Genomic DNA, 22294 nt, shown 5'->3' on the forward strand with positions numbered 1-22294 from the left:
ATTTTTTGGTATGCGTAAAGTGCAGACTGTTTTGTTCTATGGCAGGAAACATGGATTGGGGTTCCGCAAGCTAGCTCTACCTCATTTGTATACCCCATAAAAAAACAACTTTTAGTGGAGCATTGCACATTGCAGCAAAGCGCCAAAAACAGCAGGGCAAAATTAAACAATCGGGCATGAGTTCTAGACCTTTCTCATTCCCGACTCAAACATGGCCACAGAGAGAGAGAGAAAGAAAGAAGTTCGGTGTGCTGCTGTCCAGGGTTTCAAGCTTTTTTTTTTTTGGCTCATTTTGCAAGCTGGCAAAACTCTCACCCAGGTGTGGAAATTCTTCATCCTGCTGGTCCAAATGGTGCCGTTCAACAAGGATTTTGAACTTTCCTTCCCCAACGCACTCGTAAAAAAAAGGCTCCCAACCCATGTGTCCTTCTTTTTTTTTCTTTTCTTGAAGCGTAAGAAGTTCACCTTGCAAATATGCGATGGAAAGTTCTTGATTTTTTCTTTGGAGATGCGCTGCAGAGAAGCATTCCATAGTGGAACACTCTCACCTCGTAAACTCTCTGTAGTTATCTCTCGCTGATACTTGACCCCATTTGCCTTATTTAGAATGCAGTTGTTGGCTGTTGTTGGCAGCGGTGTGTTCTACATTTCCGGTACGTGCAACTCCGAAGAGGACCGAAGAGGGATTTTTTTTTTATTCAGTTAGCTATTCCCGGCTTTTTGGCGACTTCGGGTTCATAACATTTGAATTTTTCAGTAATCAGCCGACGGCTATTGAATGTGCTTTTGTACTGTGGGAAACAGCCAGAACCGAGACCCAGAGATAGCTCAAACTCTATGCTACACCAAATGACGATTTTAGAAGTCCCACCTTGACGACCCCCCCCTCCACACACACACTTCATCAATTGACAACAATCGAGATTTGACATTTTATGTCAACTGCGTCTTCTGCGAAAAAAATTAGAAACACAAATTGCTCCGTGCACACTTCTTCTTGCACTGACGACTTTTGATACTCCCACTTTATCTGCAATAGTATTCACAGTGACAGATGTTACCCAAAACTACAGAAACAAAAACTATGAAAATACTGAATCTCTACATTTGCCAGGGCGGCAGGAGGCTTGTTTCTTTGTCTGCAGTATCGACCCAAGTTTCACGTCAGCCACGGCAGGAGCTCCGAAACTCGAATGTCCGCCTTGCCTCTCCATCCCCAAAAACTATTGTCAGCACCGCGCAATTTGCGCTTTCGTGGTGCAACGTCGTCTTCTTTTGCGTCTTGGATGTGTCTCAAAAATGACTTTGTGTCACGTCGTGGCTTGGCGAGTCCATCTCCCAGTTCGCTATTTCTCCTCAATGGAGTGTTCAAGTTATGGTGAGTTTATTGTCAAGAGTAGTATACAAGGGTAGCCTCGCAACCAAACAAGCAGACTACTACTGTCCGTGCCTGGCTCGCTATGTACAGCATTTTATGATCCTCTTGCTGGACTGTTATCAGCAGCTCGGGCGACAATTTTTTTTTTTTCATGCTGGAGCACTCTTAGCATAAAACTTACTTCTCCTTGACTATTCAGAGTCTCGTCTCGAAAACAAAGCCTGACATCCGTCAATCCCATTTTCTTTACACCAGAGAGGACGTAGTTTTACAATACTTGAAAAAAGGATCTTTTCACAACTCTATATACAATCCAAACATCTTCCCACTACGGCAGCTGGGCCCACTTTAAAACCTCCAACGAGCACACAACAATAAAAATTGTCGTTGGCAAGGTCAACACTACATAGCCCCAGAACAAAACACCAGACATTTCACGCTGGTAAATGCCATTCAACTGCGAAATTTGGCTCAATTGAATTGCCGGTGGACTTATTGTCAAGACAAAAGCCACAATCAAAAAGATTGGATCGTCCAAGATGGAAATGTTGACATACTTGACAAAGCATGCAATAATTGGAAGCAAGATGATTGACGGTAAGATCATTCTTGAAACTAGCGAACCAAAAAGTATTCTATTGTAGTGCTTTGACGGAGCCGGTATATCTGACGAGGGACACAAATTTGAGCCCAAGACAATTAAAATCAAGGGGATGGAAACAGACCCCAAGCTTGTGATAGCCTCGGTGAATGTATTGTGGATAAACGTTCCTTCGCCATTACCCTCGCCGGCATCGAAAAACATCTGTTGCAACGGGGTCGAAGCCACAATGACACTAATCAACATGGCGTAAAGTGGAGGATTCATAAATGCAAGAAACTGCTTGATCCCTGGAAGCTGGGCCAACTTATAGAAAAAGCCGCCAATTTTGCTGCTACTTTGTCTCTTGTCGTTATCCACCTCTTCTTCGCTCGAGCTGGTTGAAGTTGCAGAAGCAGACGATGGTTCAACTTCATTTGAAACCTCTTGCACTTGATCAATGTACAAAGCCTGCTCGCCATCGTTCAATAGCCGCGTTTGTTCTGAATGCACAACCACGCCATTTTTGGTGTAATACGTGTTCAACTCAAAATGCGATCTCTTTCTCAACAATCTATTAAAGCCCCAGGACCACCTCAAAATTTGTCCCAATTGTTGAAAAATAAGCAAATACAAGATACCTCTACCGGCAACGCTGTTGCTATTGTCATCTGGGATATCATCCCAGTACAAGCCGGGCAAAGTATAAGCTAGACTCAAAGTCAACGACACTGGCAACGAGTTTGAGTTTCCAAACACAGCCATGGCAGTGACAAAGTCCGTTTCCGGGTCATTCAACTGCAAAATCCATGAGGTAAATCTCGAACAGATATATGCAATCAACGTGGAAACGGCGAAAAAGATGGGAATGACAATAATGTCAACCAACTTGGATATGCTTAGCGAGCTAGCCAATTTGGAAAAGACAAGACATGGCGTAAACAAGTCGACATTTAGCGAACTTAGAAGCTTCTGGCCTTGAGTATTGAGTAAACCTGTTCTAGCTGCAATGTATCCAGCAAAACATATAATGACAACTTCGAGTACTGCTTCAAATGTGAGCAAGGATGTATCGAGGTACGAAAGGATGTTGCTGCTGCTGCTAGCGTTATGTTGACCTTGACTGCTGGTATCACTATTACTAATTTCTTGAATAACCGAGTCCAAGATACTATATCTCATTGATTGTTTGGCAGGCGGATTAAAGAAAAATGGATGTTATTTGGATGTACTGAACTCTAGATTCCAAAAATGATTTCCAATGATGATGACGATGATGAATGTGATATAGGTCAGTATCTGTTGTTTGTTTTTTTTTTGAGAAAGTGTAGACCTTTACTCAAGAAGTGTCCCTTTCGTGAAAATATGTACCTAGACGTGTGTGTGGCAGCCAGAGGGGCAAGAGGGAGATTACTGTGTTTTTATATTTGACCCTTAACAGAAAAAAAAAATATACACCATCACCAAATTCTCTGTCTCTTTATCAGCTTACTAGTATATATACAAGTATTTGTATGTATATATACATTCATACAGAATTAATGCTATTGTTGACGTGTATTGCCAAAGCAGCTTCATAGACCGCGGAAGGAGGCAAGAAAGGCAGGAAGGTAAAGGAGGAAAAGAAGGAAAGAAGGAAGGGCCTTAGTCTAGCGTTTACAATAACAATTAATGATGTGATGAAGCGAAAGAGGGAAAGTGTGGCACATACTGCAATTTCCCCCCACCCATATAAATCACAATCCCTTTGTTTCTTTGTCTCATCCCTGATCTGACGCTCAACACCCTCTCTTTGCTCAAACATGCGTTTGGGTCAGGAGAGGGAGGAGGGGCGAGGGGAGAGACAGAGAGCAAAAGCGAAGGTCACTGATTGTAGGGAGAACTAAACGCGTGGGGCAATTTCATCTGGACTGCAAAACAGGCTGATAAGAAGTGAGGAGAGGAGTCGTATATTCTTGCTTGCTTCACTTCCGATACACTCACAACTTTGCTACTCTGCTAAGCCTGCACCTTTTAGAGAAGCTGCAAGAAGAAAACAAGACATGCGAAACATTCTTCCGCCTTTCCCCCTTTGTAAAAATATAACAAGGTCTCTGCTCTTCAACAAGCTGAGAAATTATTTAGCGAACAAAGTTCAAGCAGCAGCACCGTCATCCAAAAAGTTGGATATCACTACAGCCTGTGCTTGCGCCGAATGTCTGGCAGAAGCAGGCACGTGCCTCGCGTCACTTTTCGACATCAAATGGAGATGAGCAGAGATTTCCACTTTCACTTCCTCGCAGCTACAAGCGAAAAATAAACTCTTTTTACCTGTTTCTTGTTCCCAGCTTAAACTTGCTTCATCTGCAACTGATTTTGCAAGGGCTTAGCAGACGTTCAGATCCATCTCGTCTCAGGGCTTAGAATTTCTTGTTCTTTCTCTCTTGTGTATCGCCCAAGCCTTCTCTCTCTCGCGCACTTTCCGCCCCCTTCCCCTTCTCCTCCTACCCTGGCTTGTTTTATTTTCAACTCTCTGTCTCTCACAATAGGACCCGCCCCGTCTTCAACAACAATCAAGTTGCAAGATCTTTATTTTTTTATTTTTGCTTCTACCATGCTGGCAAGAGAGCAACCTCTGCAAAAAAAAAATTTCCTTTTTTCTTTTTTTGCATTTGTTTAATTATTAATTTATTGCTCCGTTGTCAATAGGGTGCATCCAAGTAGGGAGCACGTGCTCGTTCCTTTATCTTCTCTCCTATGCTTGAGAAGTCATGGTAACCTGAAACAGCTGAGTACAGTAACTGAGTATGGGCGCAACAAACAAGGTGAACATTAAAAAAAGAAGATGCTCGAAGTGAGCTGGTTTGCAAAGCCAGAACAGCGTGCAATCTCTCACTTTGCTGCTTTCCCCTGACCTCGGCCCAGAAAATAAACAATTTACAGTCGACTTTACAAAAAAAACAATACTCCTTCTACTTCTAGAAAGGGCTACACATCACAGAAGTGGAAACCTTCGCTCCAACCCCCACCCCCCCCTGAAATTTCTTTTTTTTTCTTTTTTTTGGATGCAGATGGATGCAGTGCCATTTTCGCCATTCTTCTTGTTCATTCCATGCTTGGGTCACGTTCCGCAGCGCCCGTCATTAGCATTAGTAAGTGGGTGGGTGAGTGCATGTCTTTCGAGGATCGGTGCAATTCTAGACTAGCAGGTCGAACGTTTTAACAGTTGCTCTTGAAGCTCTCATCACGGATTGAGACTGAATTGCAGCAGATGGAAGAGAAAACCCCAGTGTTGCAACCCGTGTAGAGCCCTTGTGGAACTCTTGTGATCTCTCTTGTGTGGTGACCCGTATGTGGTACCTCTCTCGCCACAGGCTTCTCGGCCAAGAGGCGCACAAATAGCCTTGGCCATGTCAAATGCCATATCTCGCTTTGTAGACTCGGCGTGTTTTTGGCTTTTTCTAAATCGTGCGTTTGAATTTACGAGGCAAGCTATTAGATCGATCACACCTAGGCAATTGCACAAGCGAAAGATTGTGCAACCTAAGCGTTCGACGGTGGATTTATTTTCGTGGTTCCTTGATACAACCTTAATACAAGCCGCCTCCGCTGCCACCGCTGCCTCCGCTGCCACCGCTGCCACCTCTGCCCTCCCCCTCCCCCTTTTCATCAATATGACGTCTCTGTGGTAACCCCCATCATATACACATTTCAGACTTGCGCGGTGGTAGATACATAGAGAGATAGACAGATAGACAGATAGATAGAGTTAGCAACAGATACGTGGGAGGGTCGCTACCACAGGAGAGTTGTGTCGCGAGTTCCCGGTCAATCGCCGTTATTCTGCGACACGACATTGTTTTCAAACAACATTATAATCCATCATAGTCACCATCCATCATCAGATTAATCCGAAACCAAAACATAAACAAAAAGGCAGGTAAAAAAAAAAACCACAATTCACATCATCTGAGCTGCAATTTTTGATTATCAGTGACACACTTTCTAGAGCTTTATCACTGTATTGACTTACTCAGCACACAGAACACAGCTCACTCACACACTTGCACACACACTCATGAGGAAATACTCGTACACGGGTTAAATGGCGCTATCAAGAAATAAGACCCCCTTGCTTCCACATGTGGCTAGTGAGCGGAGCTGGTCGGCGTCAAGAGCACACCAGCATAACCAGCACAGCAAGCAAGGGTGCCGGCGTCGGAAAGAAACAGCATGTGTCGATAACGAAGAAATGGCAATAAAGGACGAGTTGAGAAACATTGAAGAGGAGTTTGACTACGAAAGATCGTGTGAAGACGACTGCGATTCGTACGATAAAACGCCGTCGCCAAATAAAATCGTCAACTTGAATGATGAAGAATACATGGGGTTTGCGTCGACGCCGCTAAACTCGAACCAGACATTGTCCTTTCTATCGCCGATCAAGAGGCTAAACGATCTTCATTTGGAGTCGAGGGTTATCGACGATGTGGTTTCGGACGAACAGGGCAACGAGAGAGATTGCGAGGATGATGACCAAAACGAACAAGATGATCAAGATATACAAAACGAACAAGACGACCCAAAGAGCCACAATGACCACATTGACGAGGACATTTATGACCAGTACGCAGCAGGGAACAAGACAATAGCAAACAACTCCGACGACTCCGGAGATGAACTAGACATTTCACCTCCAAAGTACATCAACATGAAGAAACGACATCATCTGAATTTCGAACCTGTGCGGTTGGTTACTCCTGTCATGACAGCAGACGCCACTATCGGCAAGGAGTCGAAAATGTCCACATGCCGCACAATCTCGGGAAGCACTCCTGGGTCAACTGTAAAGTACAGTTTTTCTCCCAACGATTCGACCCCATGTCCCATACAACCGAAAAGAAAGAAGCTTCGATTTAACCACACTTCCACAAAAAATATTCTCGACCTCAACTGCGCCAGAAAAACATCAGTACAAGACTTATTTCTGAGACAAGTGTCAGCCGGTAGTCAACTTGACGACGAGTTTGACGAGAAAAACCATTCCACATCCTTTGACAAGCGCAACGATATGGAATCGACGCCGATATCCCAATCGACTCCGTCGTCGCTGCGAGCCTCTACACCTCCATTACCATTACCTGTGCCGTCACAAGAATACGGTCCTGCCATCAATGGCTACAAGTTTGTTCAAAAAGTACAGCCCAAATCCTCCCAATTCAAGTACGAAACTCCCCTCAACTTGAACAGGTACAATCATTTGAGAGACTCGTACAATAGTCGCAATTACCAAATCTTGGGAGAGCTACCCATTACATCAGCTGGTTTGATGAAGGAAAGCGAAGAGAATGTCCATGTGGGGGACAAGAGGATTAAAACTCCTGCTTACGATCCTCTCCACTTGCCGCGAGCGCTGTCAACTTTGGACTTGAATATAGAGGCGATTCGCAACGAGTACCACGGCAGTGCCATATGTTTACCGCTATTACCGCCTCTTTTTGACCAAAAGGACATTCTTTCAGAATCACAACTACTACAAGAACTTACTCCGGTCAAGGTAACCCGGTTTTACGAACTTATACAGGCGGGATCCATGATGGATTTTTTAAAACTGGAACGGTTCAAGTGGCATCCTGATCGATGGGTGGGCAAATATAAAGTCGGCGGCGACACCAAACTGCCGATTCCATTGAAGATTGTTGAGCAATTGAGTCAAATCATAAACGGGTTGATTGAGCAATATGAAGATGCATAAAAAAACAATCCTGTCATACAAGGTCAAAAGTAAAAAAAAAAAAGGCAAATAACGAAAGGATATATATATACATCTATATATATATAGACACAACCATATCACGAGTCCTTTGGAGTTGCTACTTCGATATTATCACTCTCGTCTTTGCTGGCCTCGGTGGGCTCAGATCCAACTTTGCCGTTGCTCCGTGTATCTTCATCTTTATCATTTAAAGTCGTTATCTCATCAGCTTCGTCCGCCAAGTCCACTTCCACATCGTCGTCACCTTCTTCTTCTTCTTCTTCTTCGATATCTACTTCTTCTTCTTCATCCTCGTCCTCTTCGATTTCCTCATCCCCTTCATCACCCTCGTTTATTTTTTCTTCTTCCTCCTCCTCATCCTCCTCCATCTCTTCCTCTTCTTCTTCCTCTTCTTCCTCCTCCTCTTCTTCCTCCTCCTCCTCTTCTTGCTCGGGAGGATACTCATCCGCGGCACCCTCATTATCCCACACGATGTTAAACCTCGTGACCCTCGGCTTTTCAGCCAAGATATTCCTAACCACATGGTCAACTTGCACCTTAGCAGGCGGATTCTCCCTCAACTCCTCCGAATCATACTCGTTATTCACGTAGTAGCCAACGCGCACAAACTCCCTCTCATTGTAAGAACAACTCAATATTATCACGGTGACGCTCACTAATTCACTAGCTGGTATCAACTCGGGACTCGGTGCATCAGCAGCAAATAAGAACGAATTAACTCCAACGGGGACGGGACCAACGAGTATCAGATCTAATTCCTGATCGTGATCGAGCGAATCCGATGAGCCCACGTAGGTCAACTTCCATTCCAAGTCTTCCTTTAGTGGTTCTAGACACTCGAATGTGATTTGGAACTCGTAGGGGTCGGTGAATTTGGCGGGGTTGTTTAGCACTTCTATGCCTGTTAACGACACAATTGACATTCTTAATGGGGTATGTCTCTGATGGAGTGAGTGTATGTGGGTGTGTAGGTGTGGACGTGTTTTTGGATATCTGAGATGCGTCCTTTTTAAAGTTGTTGTTTCGCCTAGGGAGGCCCTGGGCTTGCTCCGCGGAGCAGCCGGCGAAAGAAAAAAAAAAAGCTGGTAGAGATTCTGAGAACGATAGTATTTTAGTGTAAACGAGACGCGTCGTTGTTCACACTCGGTTCAGCGACAAGTACGTCTGCCGTTATGGTGCCTTTTGTATATGCTCAGGAAAGAATGTCAAAGGCAATTCAAACCGGGCGCAACTCTCAATAGTACTTTATACTGGAACACTCATCTCAATCTGAGTAGAAATTGAAATCTGCAATTTGCGAAATTGCACACTCACCAGGCCAAGAAACATATCTCACAGCATGCTCAAATCCGACTCACCAAATCTGCCACACAAAGAGAAAACTGCTCTCCAGATGAGATCACTTTTTAGTAGATGTGATGTATATTAGCAATGGGATAACTATATATTGAAAAGGAATCATGATCCAAAGATCAAACCGAAATGAAATTTTATTTTTTTTGCAAACCCCCTTAAAAAACCCAAGCCGAACAAAAAAAAGCCCCTTAATCAGAAAACCAGATTGATAACCGAGTCAACAGCCACCAGGAATCCAGGAAGAAATGAAAGAATGAATGAAAAAAAAACCAAAAGAAAAATAACCAAAACTCACATCTAGATCAAGTTTTTTGTTCCCAAAGCGTTCTGTTGCCACTTAGTAGCATTTGTCGTAAATAACGACAATTTCAACTTCTCTGCATTGGCCACCGATGCATTTGTCGTAGATCTTGTAAGTGCCACAGTCATCAACGGCACATTCCCAGAAAGTGGTGCATTTGTTCAAGGCCAACAAGTAGTAGCCGTCTTTGTAGACAATAGACCATCCACAGGTAAACAAGGCATCTGGTTGAGTTGGGAAATCAAATTGGAATTGGTGGTTAGCGACAATTTCCCCAATTCTTTTTTCTTCATCGGTGATCACGCCATCGCACAAAGTGAAAGTATCGTAGCAGCTGATATCAGCCGAGCAGTAATCGTAGCACAAGTAGTCATATGAGCTCTTCTTTTTGGAGTAGTAGTCGCCTCTCTTCTTCTTGTAGCCGGAGTAGTATTTTTTGTGTTCATCGCAGTCGTCGTCACAGCAGTCGTCGTCACAGCAGTCGTAGTCACAGCAGTCGTCGCCATAGTAGTCGTCGCCATAGTAATCGTCGCCATAGTAATCGTCGCCATAGTAATCGTCGCAGTCATCGTAGCAAGTACTGTAGCAGTCATCGTAGCAAGTAGTGTGGCAGTCATCGTCACAGTCGTAGTCGCAGTCCTCATAGACTGGGTCTGGGTAGTAGTCATCGCCACAGTCATCGTAGCAAGTGCTGTAGCAGTCATCGTCACAGTCATCGTAGCAAGTGCTGTAGCAGTCATCGTCACAGTCATCGTAGCAAGTGCTGTAGCAGTCATCGTCACAGTCATAATCATAGTCATCATCATAGTCATCATCGTAGTAATCGTCGTAATAAGGTGTTGCGTAAGCAACATCACAGCAAACAGTGTCACAGTTGTGTTCCAACTGGCCATCATCGATTTCAAATGCAATGTAAAGTTTGTCCTCACATAATGGCTTGATAGCTAAAGCAAAGTAGTCATCAAAAGTGGTGATTTCACTGTCTTCACAGCACGAAGTCTTGTATGGCTTGACGTAACCAGCTTGGACAGCGGAAACAACAGCTAAGGCAACGGTGATTGAGAGATGCATATTGATGATGAGAAGTTATCAATGGAAGTGATTGATGAGGAAAATATTCATTTCAAGATCGAGGATTGAAGGTGGATTCTGGCTCGATATTTATACCATTTTTTGGTGCTTGTGGATGAGGTTTGGAGTTGGGAAGGGTCAGTTTTCAAAACGATGTTGGAGATAAGTATGAATGCCATCTCTCATGTAGACAAAAATAAAACAACAACAGCAACAACCACCACCACCACCACCGGCATTTTTCCAAGTCTGGCCCGTCTTTTCACCCATGAGCGGTGTGTGCCAAGCATTCTTGCAATAATCGAGTCCATGAACAGTCTTCTCACAAGTAAGAGTCTCCCTCTCGCCCCTGAATAACGAATGCCCCCTTGAATTTTGCAACCTCTTGATCGAACGGTGTCGGACTTGTTTTTTTTGTTTTTTTAGATCCGTTTCAGGGAAATTTGCGCAAAGACCTGCGGCTCCAAGAGACAAATGAGCCAAAGCAGCGGCCCCGACATCACCCTTCATCCCCAATTGTGAACATTTCTTCACTCAATCGTCTTGTGATAATGATTTTTGAGATTTTGCTTCCGTCACCCCCCCCTGACAAAATGGGCTGTATAACACATTTTTCTTGGATCCATTTTGCTTATTGTTGAGAAGATCTGGGGGTAGGAAAAAAAATTTGACACGCCAAAGCCGTTGGACAAATACGAGAAATTTTTGAATTCTTCATTTTTCATCACCAGGTCGTAAATTGTAGACTTAAAGAAAAGCATACGCATACATCAAGCAACGGCAGCGGCGGTAGTGTTGTGCGCGTATACCACTGGCTGAGATCTTCCCGCTGGTACTCACTCGCATCAACAAAATGAGGGTGACTAATTATCAAAGACACCTAAATGAAGATCTTTCCACTCGCAAATCTCAACTCAGCCCAGTCTCCCCTGCCCCCCCCTGAAATCGAATAATAATGTTTCACCGGTGTTGAAAACGGTGTGGTGTCGGGTCTTGATTTTGCGTCATCTGTCTGAACGACCGATCCAGGGGCGGGGCCGCCTTTCATGGAAAACTACCCACACGAGAAGACATGAGAGATAAGCGCAAGATCGCTTCATCAACCACCCATTGTTCGTGTGTGTGTGTGTGGCCAACACATCTTGATCGAATGCCCAATGTCCCTAGCACAACATGTGTAGTGTTCAGCTTCACCTTCTTTTTGTGATTTCCCTCTTCTTTCCCCCTTGAGCAATTGGTACACATTCAACACCAGAGGCGGGAGTCTTGCTTGACAAGGGTTGGGTTCAACAAGTCAGCATTGGCCCCAATTACCACAAACTCCCTAGAATGTCTAGAATCCCTAAAATTCCCGCGAGTGGGGTCAAATCAGTAAGGTAAAGGTTGCGTCATCTGTGTTGGTTTAATGTTCATGTGGGGGTGGGCCTAAGGGTTGCGGGATTTTCTCAAAGCTCCGTGTACACCATATACACCAGACGTTGACTGACACACACACTGTTTTTTTTGTTTTTTGTTTTTTTCGCAACCGTTTGAATGAAGTGCCCACAGTGCACACATTTTCAAATTCGTCAAGCAGAATTGAAATGCGTTTCACATCTATTTTCTCTACACTTCTTCTCAAAACCCACTCTTCGTGTATGTGATTAACGGGGCCTTTCCCTTGCTCTGTCCGCCCCGACCACCCCCGTCTGGGTGAGGGATTTTCTCCCACCTCCATGAATTTTACTCGAACGCAATCTTATTTTTGTACCCAGAACTGGAACCATACACATCTCAAATTTTTTTTTTTTTGCAATCTTAAGTCACCACAGACACTTTTGAGCAATGATCTTCACAAGTGCAGTGGAAATGAGCATTAGTAGTAGAGAGAATTGAAATGATCCACCGCGGTCAAAGTCAATCGACTCCTGAAAAAGAGACGGATCGACGTCGATCTTGATGCCCACGAGATTTTTTGTATCTTTAACTTTTTGCATATTATCTATCACAATTTACTGTATGTGTCCATAATCTGCTTCAAAGCTCCGCCATCTCTACAGAAGAGCAACCAGTGCTAACAGGTTTGATGTTTTTGTAGCTTAAACAATGCCATCCTCGTAGCTCACTAGTGTAATGAGCGCTTGAGCGGCATTTCATTCGTCCTACAGTGATTTATAGGCACACTTTATTCCCACCAAGCGAGATCTACAGGAGAAATTTGGTTTCAATACTGCTTAAAACACAACTCGATAATGCAGATTATGGCATCCAGAGTGAAAAAAAAGGATAGAGCCGTTTTCGATATTTTAAAAAGAAAAGATGTGGCTTTTTTTAAACTCTTAAACCGGAGACTATGAGGACCTATATATGACCTGTAAAAGATCAAACCGAAAAGTTGAATTTTGAGAACGGACCGAAAAAAAACCACCAAGATGTATATACAAAAAAGACAATAAAAAAAAACAAAGCACTTTGAACCCATGAAAAGCAAAGACTCTCAACGGCATGCCATGAAAAATTGAAAACTTAAACCGAACCGACAACAGGGAATGCACATCTTTTTTTTTCCTCAAAAAGTCTCCGTGATGATAAACTTAGTAGCACTTGTCAAAGATGATGACAATCTCAACTTCGTCACATTGACCACCGATGCATTTATCGTAGATCTTGTAAGTGCCATAGTCATCAACGGCACATTCCCAGAAAGTGGTGGATCCGTTCAAGGCCAACAAGTAGTAGCCGTTTTTGTAGACAATAGACCATCCACTAGAGTACAACGCGTCATGTTGAACAGGGTTATCGAATTGGAATTGGTGGTTGGCAACGATTGAACCTATTTTCTTCTCCTCGTCAGTAAGAACGCCATCGCACAAAGTGAAAGTGTCGTAGCAGCTGATATCAACCGAGCAGTATTCGTAGCACAAGTCGTCATATGCACTCTTCTTCTTGGAGTAATAGTCTTCACGCTTATAGTAAGTCTTGTACTTGCTCTCATGCTTCGTCTTTTCCTTCTCACATTCTTCGTCACATTCTGATACCGGTGCTGTATAGTAGGTGGTGGTGCTGTAGCTGGTGCTACATTCATCCTCACACTCATCAACTGGTTTAGGATAGTGAGTAGGGTAGTAAGTGGTAGAGCATTTTTCATCACACTCATCAACTGGTTTAGTAGGGTAGTAAGTGGTAGAGCATTCTTCATCGCACTCGTCGATTGGTGTGGGGTAGTGAGTAGGGTAGTAAGTGGTGGAGCATTCTTCATCACACTCATCAACTGGTTTAGTAGGGTAGTAAGTTGTAGAGCATTCTTCATCGCACTCATCAATTGGTTTAGGGTAGTGAGTAGGGTAGTAAGTTGTAGAGCATTCTTCATCGCACTCGTCGATTGGTGTGGGGTAGTGAGTAGGGTAGTAAGTAGGGTAGTGAGTAGGGTAGGTTTCACAGTAAACGGTCTCATTGTTGTGTTCCAATTGGCCGTCGTCAACCTCATAGGCAATGTAGATGACATCGTCGCAAATGGGTTTGATGCCTAAAGCGAAATCATCGTCAAAAGTCGTGATTTCGCTATCTTCACAGCAACTACTAGACGTGGAGTACTTGACGTAGCCAGCCTGAGCAGCAGCAACGGAAGCGAGAACAGCGGCGGCGATGGTTTGAAACTTCATTATGAATGTTTTTGCAAAGAGTGGTGGTGATGATGATGATGATGATGATGACAAAAATCCACGAGAAGGGAATGAGGTTGACCCTCTTTTATATTCCAATCTCAAGTCAAGTTTGTAAAACCTGATACAACGAGGCAGCAAATTTGCAAAGTTATCCCCAATAATAGACTCTGCTGCAAAGCTCAGCCACCCCCCTTCTTCTTCTTCTTCCTCCTCCTCTTCCTCCTCCTCCTCTTCCTCCTCCTCCTCTTCGTCCTCCTCTTGTTAAGCCTTTGCTAATGTAGACTATAGCAGTGGATTGAATCAAATTTTGTTGAAGAATGGACATAGCCGCAGTACCCAACACGTTGCCCGCTCCATTAACAACAACAACCGCCGCCGCCGCCGCCGCCACCCCACTCTCACCATCTGAGTTTAAATTCAAATGATATTTTGTTGCAAGTGCAGCAATAACTGTCCCCACCAGAAAGGTTGCCAAAATCCTCCCCCCCCCCTTCCCTTCTCACCACCTCGCTGCCTCCTTGAATGTCTGAATTATTCATTCGATAGGGTATTGAATAAACCACACATGTCAAGAGCCAGTTTATCTTTTCCATTCACTGATAAAGTCCATCAAAATGATTTCCTACAGCAGCCTGCGAGCATTTAGGAACGGCTTTGCCATCCAGCCGTTCCAATTTCCAGCATCAATTGGGAGTCCAAAAAAGGGAAAAAAAAGGCAGCAGCAGCAGCAGCGGCCATAGTGACTGGTTCAAGACCTACCACATTTGCTAAAAATAACTCCCATATAAATTTATATCCTCCCGTATGCCTCTTCCCCTCTTTCAATCTTTGTCACATAGTTCTTCAAGACGAGCAGCAACAACTTCCGTGGGCCGCAGCAGACATACACACAATCTCACGTTCTGATTGGTGAACCCCTTGATCGAAATCAACGCGCCGACTTGCACTTCGGGAAGACAAGGCTGTCAAAACCTTAGCAAATACCAGTTCGCTCCCTTGCTTCTATATTTAGGATGTTGACAACAATTAGCGGTTCGTCGGTCACTTTTGAAGTGGTGGTGACGATTGTGGCTGCAAGTACCTCAGGAAAGCCACCAAACCCTTCTGCCCAATTGGAAATGGTGAAAATATAGGAATCCCTCGAGTCATGACCCAGTATTTTCAAAGCACCTGCAATTTTTCATTAAAGTAGGTGTATCACGTCATGGTTGTGGGAACTCCCTCTGCAAATTTGGCAGCAAAATTGAGAATTGAAGGGATATGCGCAACTTGATCGAGTGGGGCCATGACCAGTGCCCCAGAAATTGGGTTTTAAAAGATAACACACCTAGCTCATCCACGCTCTGGCTTATGGCTATTCCCACTTTGTAGCAACTCGAAGGGGAAGAAAGGTAGAGTTTCATCTCTCTTTCCCGGACGAGTGTATTCGCCATTGATGATGGCATGGAATCAACGATGTATGTGAGACATAACTTCATTCATATGGTAGCGCCTTGCTGCCGAACACATCAAACAAAGTATCAATTTCACCCACCATCCTAAGAACTCGATCAACTCAACTTGATCTTCACAGAAGTTGCTTGAAAACAAAAAAAAACAAACAGAATAAAAAAGGGAAAAGAACCAATGACGGAACTATTAGAACCACCACCACCAGCGGAGGTGAAATCAGAGCCGCATTCACATAATCCACCAACTACAACATCTCCAAGCGTCAACCACACAACCACCACCAACACGACCAACACGACCAACACGACCAACACGACCAACACGACGACCAACACGACCAACACGACGACCAACACGACTACCACAGATCAAGATCCATATGAAGGTTTACCAACTGAGGAGGAAATCAAGAGCAAGTCATTTGACGGGATTCAAGCGCTATACGAACAACTTCAAGAACGGTACAAAAAGGCCTCAATGACGTTAGAAAAGAGCTTTCAAGCTGAAAAGTACCTCAGGATAACATTGTCGTATTATCAGCGTCGGAATCAAGCAATATTGAATATTCTAGATGAGTTGGAAGGTGGTGGCGCTGAAACTAATTCCCACCTCCACCATGGTGATGATCAACGATATGTCATTGATGACGATGAATCTAGTCGACGATTAAAACAGGTGGTGAAAGACGTGCCGAAATTGTCTAAAACGTTAGCATTGTTAATAAACGACAACGACAACGACGAGACACACGACCACAAGAACAGCGAAGAAGAGCAAACATCAATCAATGCAAACTACTTTTTGAATCTATATCTTCTAGAAAAGATACCGGAGCTGGTCAATGACGAATTGATCCAATTTGAACAGAACCCGCAGAGCGTCGACTCGTGGGCGATAAGAACTCACCCCAACTTAGTTAACGCCAACAACAAGCCGCTCACTATTGACCAAGTCAATCAGCTGAACCAGCATCATTATAACGGTGTCGAATTCGATTTGGGAATTGATGGGAAGTTGGTGTTTAGTCCCATGGCTACTACCACCCCCGGCAAAAAGAGAAAGAAGAGGCAGCAAATGTGAAAAAAAAAAACATATTTCTCATTTACATATACGTATATATGTATATCAAAAGATGACGAAAAAAGCTGTTAATACATTATTGACTAATTCTGAATCCGAAATGAACCTCCTCTTTCTTTCTTTAGCACATCTTCCAAAACTCTCGTGTCTTTGGTGAACAATCTAAAAATGAATGCCCGCTTATGGAATGAGAAATTGCCCTTGTCAATCAACCGCACAACTTCAAGAAACAAATCAACGTCATTGAAGATCTCGCTTGCCTGTTCTTGAATTTTCAACCGCGACAAGTCTCGCACAGACTTGTACTCGATTTTAGATAATATCGCATTCAAGTTTTGCAAGTTTTGAATGACCTTGAGCTGTAAAGGAGGCAATGAGTCTTCAATGGTTTTTTCGACGAGACTGCTGAAGATGAGATAGTATTGGAAATCCCGATATGGGTTAACAATTTCAAGATTGAAAAGATTAGCCCGATCCTGGTTTTTCTTGGTGGTGGTGGTGATGATATCCGAGCGCGATTTGGGGTACGCTAACCCTTTACTCTGGCCATACTGGTCCAAAACCACATACCAGCCAAACTCATCCAAGATCTCGATGCCTTCAACCGTGGTGGAAAACAAGCCAATGACGTAAAAGCACAAGCCTCGGATTTCCCAAAGCGGGCAATGGCTGAAATTGTCCAAAACAAGCTCGATCACTGAAGATTTCAAATTGATATTGTACATGGGGTCAAGTAACTGGATGCCATATTTGCCGGAACCGATTTGCCCAATCATCCATAGGTTTTGTTTGAGCAAGTTGAGCAAATCGCAATGGATTTGGTCCTGGTTATCAATGTCCAAAAACTCATCGTCCTTGTTTATCTGGTTGAATATGATTTCAATCGTGGATATCAAATGATCAAGAAACGCTTTCCCCAGACCATCCTGGAAGAAAATCAACCCTTCCTCAGTCGACAACAAACATTTGAAAAAATAAAGCGACGAGCTTTCAATCCCACTTTCGCATGTTTGAACTTCAATCGCGCTGGTATTCACATATGGGTAAAACTGTTGCCGGATCAACTGATCGATTTTCCTGGTAAAGGAGAAATTTTCAATATGGGTAAACCTATTAAATTCGTCTTCCAAGAATCCGTCCTCCAAGAGATAGGCAAATCCTTCTGGATTAGTAAGAAAATGCACCAAGAACTTGCGTCCAACTTGATAATTTGACAAAATGGCGACCGCGGGGCGCCGCGTCAATAACGGCTCGATGTTATTGAAGTCATTTGCTTTGTAGTGCTCGTATAGTTGTTCGATTGACCGTAGCACAATGTCCAGATGCGAATCATACAAGTTTTCAACGAGAATCTCGATGCATAGCAACTCGCAGTCTTTTCTTGCAAATAAGCTTGGGATGAGATTTTTAAGCAAATGGATTTTGATCTTGTAGCTTGAAACACTAAAGCACATCTTGAGGAGACCGCGGAATGGCGAGTCACTCATGGTAAAATTGACATTTTTGAAAAGACTCAAGACAAAAATCTTGTTGCTGCTCTCGGGTTTGTTTGTTGCCGAGATGATGTTGAATATCAAGGTGAAAATCTGCCACGACGTTAAAAGTTCCAATCCTTCCGATGTGTTGCTCAACACTCCAATGAATTTGACATACCCCAATGACGCTGCGCTTTCAAACCTGCGTGCTCCCAATATGGGGTCATTGGAACTAATGCCGCTGTATGGGTCGATTTGGGCAACAATCTCTGAAAGTTGCGGCATCATTTTGCTATTGGCAAGGTATTTCAACCCGACATTTGAAGTGAGCAACATTTCAAGTAGCAGGCAACCGGCAGTCAAGTACTTTTGGAAATTCTTGGCCTTTTTCGAAGTGTTTGCAAATCGATATTTAAACGGCCTGAAAAAGGACATTAACCGCTTAAGAAACTTGGGTGACCTTTCCAAGACTTCTTCGAGCCGTCGTGGGTTGTTCAATGGTCCTTGAATGATGTCAATGAGCAAAGTCCAGTTCCATTCCTCGTACTCCTTTATAGCCAATACCCTGCTGTTTGTGATCATTGCTTTAAACTCGTCGTCATTGACGTGGGAATTGGACTGCACGTATATGTCACTGATCTTGGACTTGACGTAGGAGTTGAACTCGGTGTTGGCGTCAGCTTTAGAGCGCGTCATTCTTACAACTTCAAATGACACCTGGGTGGACACGTTTGGCAACCGCATCTCACATGTAATCAGCTCGTATGGTAGTAAATTATTGGCCGCGGTGTATAATTTAGTTAGCAACAAAGTTGATTTTTTTTTCAAATCATTTGGACTCTCCGGTCCATTTATAATCGTGAGCAAGCTTTCAAAGATGCCATTCTTTATAAGTACATATGTAAGCAAGCCGGTGTAATGGCGTACAATCCCAGCGGTAAAATGGTCCTTGATCTCATCATATTCAAACGGGAAATTCCTGCGTTCATGTTTCTTCCAATTCGAACCTTGCGTGCGAACCAGTTGCAGTCGTTTGAGGTCGTTGAAACGGGTCAAGAAGTCACCAATTGGACTGCTTTGCAACCACGGAAACACTTGAAACCTCAAGCAGTCGAGCAAGATGTCCAAGATGAAATTCTGGGCACGAGAGTTTTTTTTCGTTAGATTTAGCATTAGGTTTCTGATACTGGTAAAGTCATGTATCGAGAATGCCATTAGCCCGTTGAAGTCCTTTAGCAAGGAGGAAATGAGAAAAGCGACTCTCTGTAGTTTATAGTTGGAGATTTTTTTAAACTTGTTGTTGAAGGACTCTAGCGACTCCAGGGTGTCTGGTTCATCAGTGGAAAACACCGCAATTAAAGAGTCCAAGTCAAACCCGTTTCTCAAGAACTTGCGCGAATTTTCAAAATTTAATAGTCGGAGGATGATTAATAAACAACTCGACGAAATTTCAAAGGGGTCTTCGATCAACGAAGTGATAATCAATTTGAACCCACCGGCATGGAAAATCAACTCGGGTTTCACCAATGCAATCTCACACAAGGTCTCCAAACATGCATGTCTAAATCCTTCGGAGATGGGTTCGACAGCTACGCCGTAGTTGGCCACGATAGCTGAGCTCCGATGGTCGTCGATATCGTTACTTTCCACCACGGCAATCAAGGACTTGATCACTCCGACAGATAACAAATTAGCACCCTTGTCGATGGTTAAAAACTTCCTGATCAATTTCAACGCCTGCTCCATTTCCACCAAGTTATACCGCGATTGGTCATTAGCCAAGCTCATGATGATGAATATGAGTATCTTCAGCTGCACAAGGAGAATGAGGTTCTGGTAGCTGGTTATCAAGTGTCTCAAAATCCGATAGCACGCTGACCGCACCTCGGAAACGGGGTGATATAGCATAAATTGAATTCGCGGTAGAACGGTTGTGATTTGCACTTCTTCCTCGAGGTGAGCATAAGTTTGGAAAAGATGCACGAGGTCGTTGGATATTTGGACAATGTAGTGCTCGTCTTTATCCTTTAACGAGCTTAGATTCGATAAAAGATCGCTCAATAGCCAAGTGGGGCTTTCAGGATGGCTCAAAGTGACGGATTTTAAAGAAGACGGCGACGTTGCCGTTGGTGTTGCCGTGGTGGAAGTTCTCGAAGCCTTCATTGATTCAAGGTGGAAAATCTCGGGAAAAGTGGCACTTCGCTCGCGCATCATCTCCGGCCGTTGCTTTTGTAGATTGAAATAGCTGTTTTTGGATCCCGAATCATGGGAATCGCCATTGCGCTGTTGTTTGATCTTGTCTCTTTGGCTATGTTCTCTCTCTACTGAATGGAATGGTATATCTAGTGAAGACAATGTCGTGCTTCGATCTCGCTCCATCAGAGGCCGGACCTGCGGTATCGAGGATGCTTGAGATAGCAGTGGGGAATGCACACTTGCCAACGGCCGTAGCGGTTGAATTGCAGGGTTTGCTTGATTTATCGGTTGGAATGGGTATAAAGACTGTAGGGACCTAGCTGATAAACTCTTTTTTGGTGGTGGTGCTTGTGGTGGTAACGCTGGTGGTGTTGGCGACCGCGGCGAGGCCTGCTGCTCGTTGTCCGAGGCATTGTTGTTGGCAGGCCCCATTATTGTTGCCTCTGTTTGTATGTAAAAGCTGGTTTTATATAAGTTGCCAAGTGTGGAGGATAGTGTATTGACGTTAGTTCCATTGTGATTATTCTCCAACAATGCGGATAGAAAAAAAAAAAAAAAGATTCAAAAATAAAAACTCTATGGTTGCAAAAAAGCTGGTGCTGGAACAAGTAGTGGCAACACTCTAACAAGATGAGAGTCCCTTACAAGAAGCCTATCATGGTCAATGCTCACACTCTGAATGCGTATATGGAGAAGAAATTTTGAACCCAAAAGAATTTCTTTCTTTCGTTTGGCAATTTTATGAATGCTGTTTTGGAGTAAAGTTTTTTTGGTGCTTTATAGAGACGACGTGATTCTGGTGAGTCCAATGCACCCTCGAGCTGGATGTTATAAGTATATGCGCATTGACTGTGTATGAAAGATGTTGGAGAACCGAGATACAAGCAATTTTGAAAGAACTGTGGTAGAAACTGTGGAAAATGAGCCCCCTTGCGCTTAGTCTAAAGGTGTTTTATTATGCATCAACATGAAGCGCAAACCGGCCAAAAAAAAAAAAAGGAAGCTTATCAACAGTTACACTACTGCTGATCAAAACCATGCCGTTGATGAATGCCTCCCTGGTCAATTAACTGATAAATGTGGTCCGTAGATTTCTATACTCTCTACAGATGATTAAAAAAAAAAGTCTGCATTTTACAGCGAAATATCTGTGTGTTGAGAACTGGGCAAATCCGCAAGAGTTCATCATGAGAAAACCCAACGGATTTTGACAAATCAAGTTTCCAGCTATGAAAGAAGGCAATTGTCATGGTATGAATACAATTCCTTCGGTTGTGGTTAAGTTCTAGCAGAAAAAAAAAAAAAAAAAAAAACTGAAACTAAAGCTAAAAAACAAAAAAAAAAAAAGGTTGCAAATGCCCTTGAGAATAGGGGTATATCCACGGGTACTCGTCTTTATATCCCATAAACCATCAACTACAGCTGTAATGAGTTCCCCCAAGAGGTTTTGAAGGAACTCAATAGGGGTTTGGGGCACCAGTTTGATTGATGACAAACTTTTTTTCCAACTTTTACAAACCTCTAAATTTTTAACTCCGAAGCGGGTTTATTCTTTTGTAGTTGGCAGATCGGGAAATGAGAAATAGGCTGCAAATAAACGAGGTAAAGAACTTAGCCGGGTTATAGCACGAATACGTCATAAGCCGGGACCATCATTACCCTGATTCCAACCCTGATGTTCAAAGTACACTAAAACGCCAGAAATAATGACGTTGCAAGTTGCGACAGTCACCATAGCATGCGAAAACAAGAGAACAGCCTCTCTATCAATCAAACGGGGTTTTGAAGAATAAAGATCAAGACAGGTAAAACATGTCTAAAACCAATTTGAAATCATGCTTGTCACGCATGACATGAAAAAAAAGGGTTGTGTTTGTTTATTTTTGCAAAGAAAACTATGATGTCAAAATGCTTGGGAGGTCCAGAACTCAAAGGGTTTTTTTTTACACCGTTTGCATCGTTGCTCAAGTCAGTCAAGGCAGTGTGACGAAGAGGCAGGCTTGGTT

The 22294-nt window shown here is 43.5% G+C and overlaps 7 protein-coding genes across 7 annotated transcripts; 2 read left to right on the forward strand and 5 right to left on the reverse strand. All coding sequences in view use genetic code 12, as the record gives it.

The window, feature by feature from the left end:
* Positions 1-1706: 1706 nt before the first annotated feature.
* Positions 1707-3140, reverse strand: LODBEIA_P15860 (uncharacterized protein; the record flags this gene model as incomplete). The annotated part of the gene is made up of 1 exon (XM_066971490.1): positions 1707-3140. One exon carries the CDS (start codon positions 3138-3140, stop codon positions 1707-1709), a length of 1434 nt encoding a protein of 477 aa, XP_066828524.1.
* A 2902-nt stretch (positions 3141-6042) lies between these two features.
* On the forward strand, positions 6043-7692 carry LODBEIA_P15870 (uncharacterized protein; the record flags this gene model as incomplete). Its single annotated transcript, XM_066971491.1, has 1 exon — positions 6043-7692. One exon carries the CDS (start codon positions 6043-6045, stop codon positions 7690-7692), a length of 1650 nt encoding a protein of 549 aa, XP_066828525.1.
* Positions 7693-7790: 98 nt separating this feature from the next.
* Positions 7791-8636, reverse strand: LODBEIA_P15880 (uncharacterized protein; the record flags this gene model as incomplete). Its single annotated transcript, XM_066971492.1, has 1 exon — positions 7791-8636. The coding sequence occupies one exon, from the start codon at positions 8634-8636 to the stop codon at positions 7791-7793; it is 846 nt and encodes a 281-aa protein (XP_066828526.1).
* Positions 8637-9406: 770 nt separating this feature from the next.
* LODBEIA_P15890 (uncharacterized protein) lies at positions 9407-10441 on the reverse strand (the record flags this gene model as incomplete). Its single annotated transcript, XM_066971493.1, has 1 exon — positions 9407-10441. The coding sequence occupies one exon, from the start codon at positions 10439-10441 to the stop codon at positions 9407-9409; it is 1035 nt and encodes a 344-aa protein (XP_066828527.1).
* Positions 10442-13014: 2573 nt separating this feature from the next.
* LODBEIA_P15900 (uncharacterized protein) lies at positions 13015-14082 on the reverse strand (the record flags this gene model as incomplete). The annotated part of the gene is made up of 1 exon (XM_066971495.1): positions 13015-14082. One exon carries the CDS (start codon positions 14080-14082, stop codon positions 13015-13017), a length of 1068 nt encoding a protein of 355 aa, XP_066828528.1.
* Positions 14083-15711: 1629 nt separating this feature from the next.
* Positions 15712-16617, forward strand: LODBEIA_P15910 (uncharacterized protein; the record flags this gene model as incomplete). The annotated part of the gene is made up of 1 exon (XM_066971496.1): positions 15712-16617. The coding sequence occupies one exon, from the start codon at positions 15712-15714 to the stop codon at positions 16615-16617; it is 906 nt and encodes a 301-aa protein (XP_066828529.1).
* An 83-nt stretch (positions 16618-16700) lies between these two features.
* Positions 16701-20720, reverse strand: LODBEIA_P15920 (uncharacterized protein; the record flags this gene model as incomplete). The annotated part of the gene is made up of 1 exon (XM_066971497.1): positions 16701-20720. The coding sequence occupies one exon, from the start codon at positions 20718-20720 to the stop codon at positions 16701-16703; it is 4020 nt and encodes a 1339-aa protein (XP_066828530.1).
* Between the last annotated feature and the right edge of the window lie 1574 nt (positions 20721-22294).

Source organism: Lodderomyces beijingensis (genome assembly GCF_963989305.1).
Source record: "Lodderomyces beijingensis strain CBS 14171 genome assembly, chromosome: 2".
NCBI classification, from domain to species: domain Eukaryota; kingdom Fungi; phylum Ascomycota; class Pichiomycetes; order Serinales; family Debaryomycetaceae; genus Lodderomyces; species Lodderomyces beijingensis.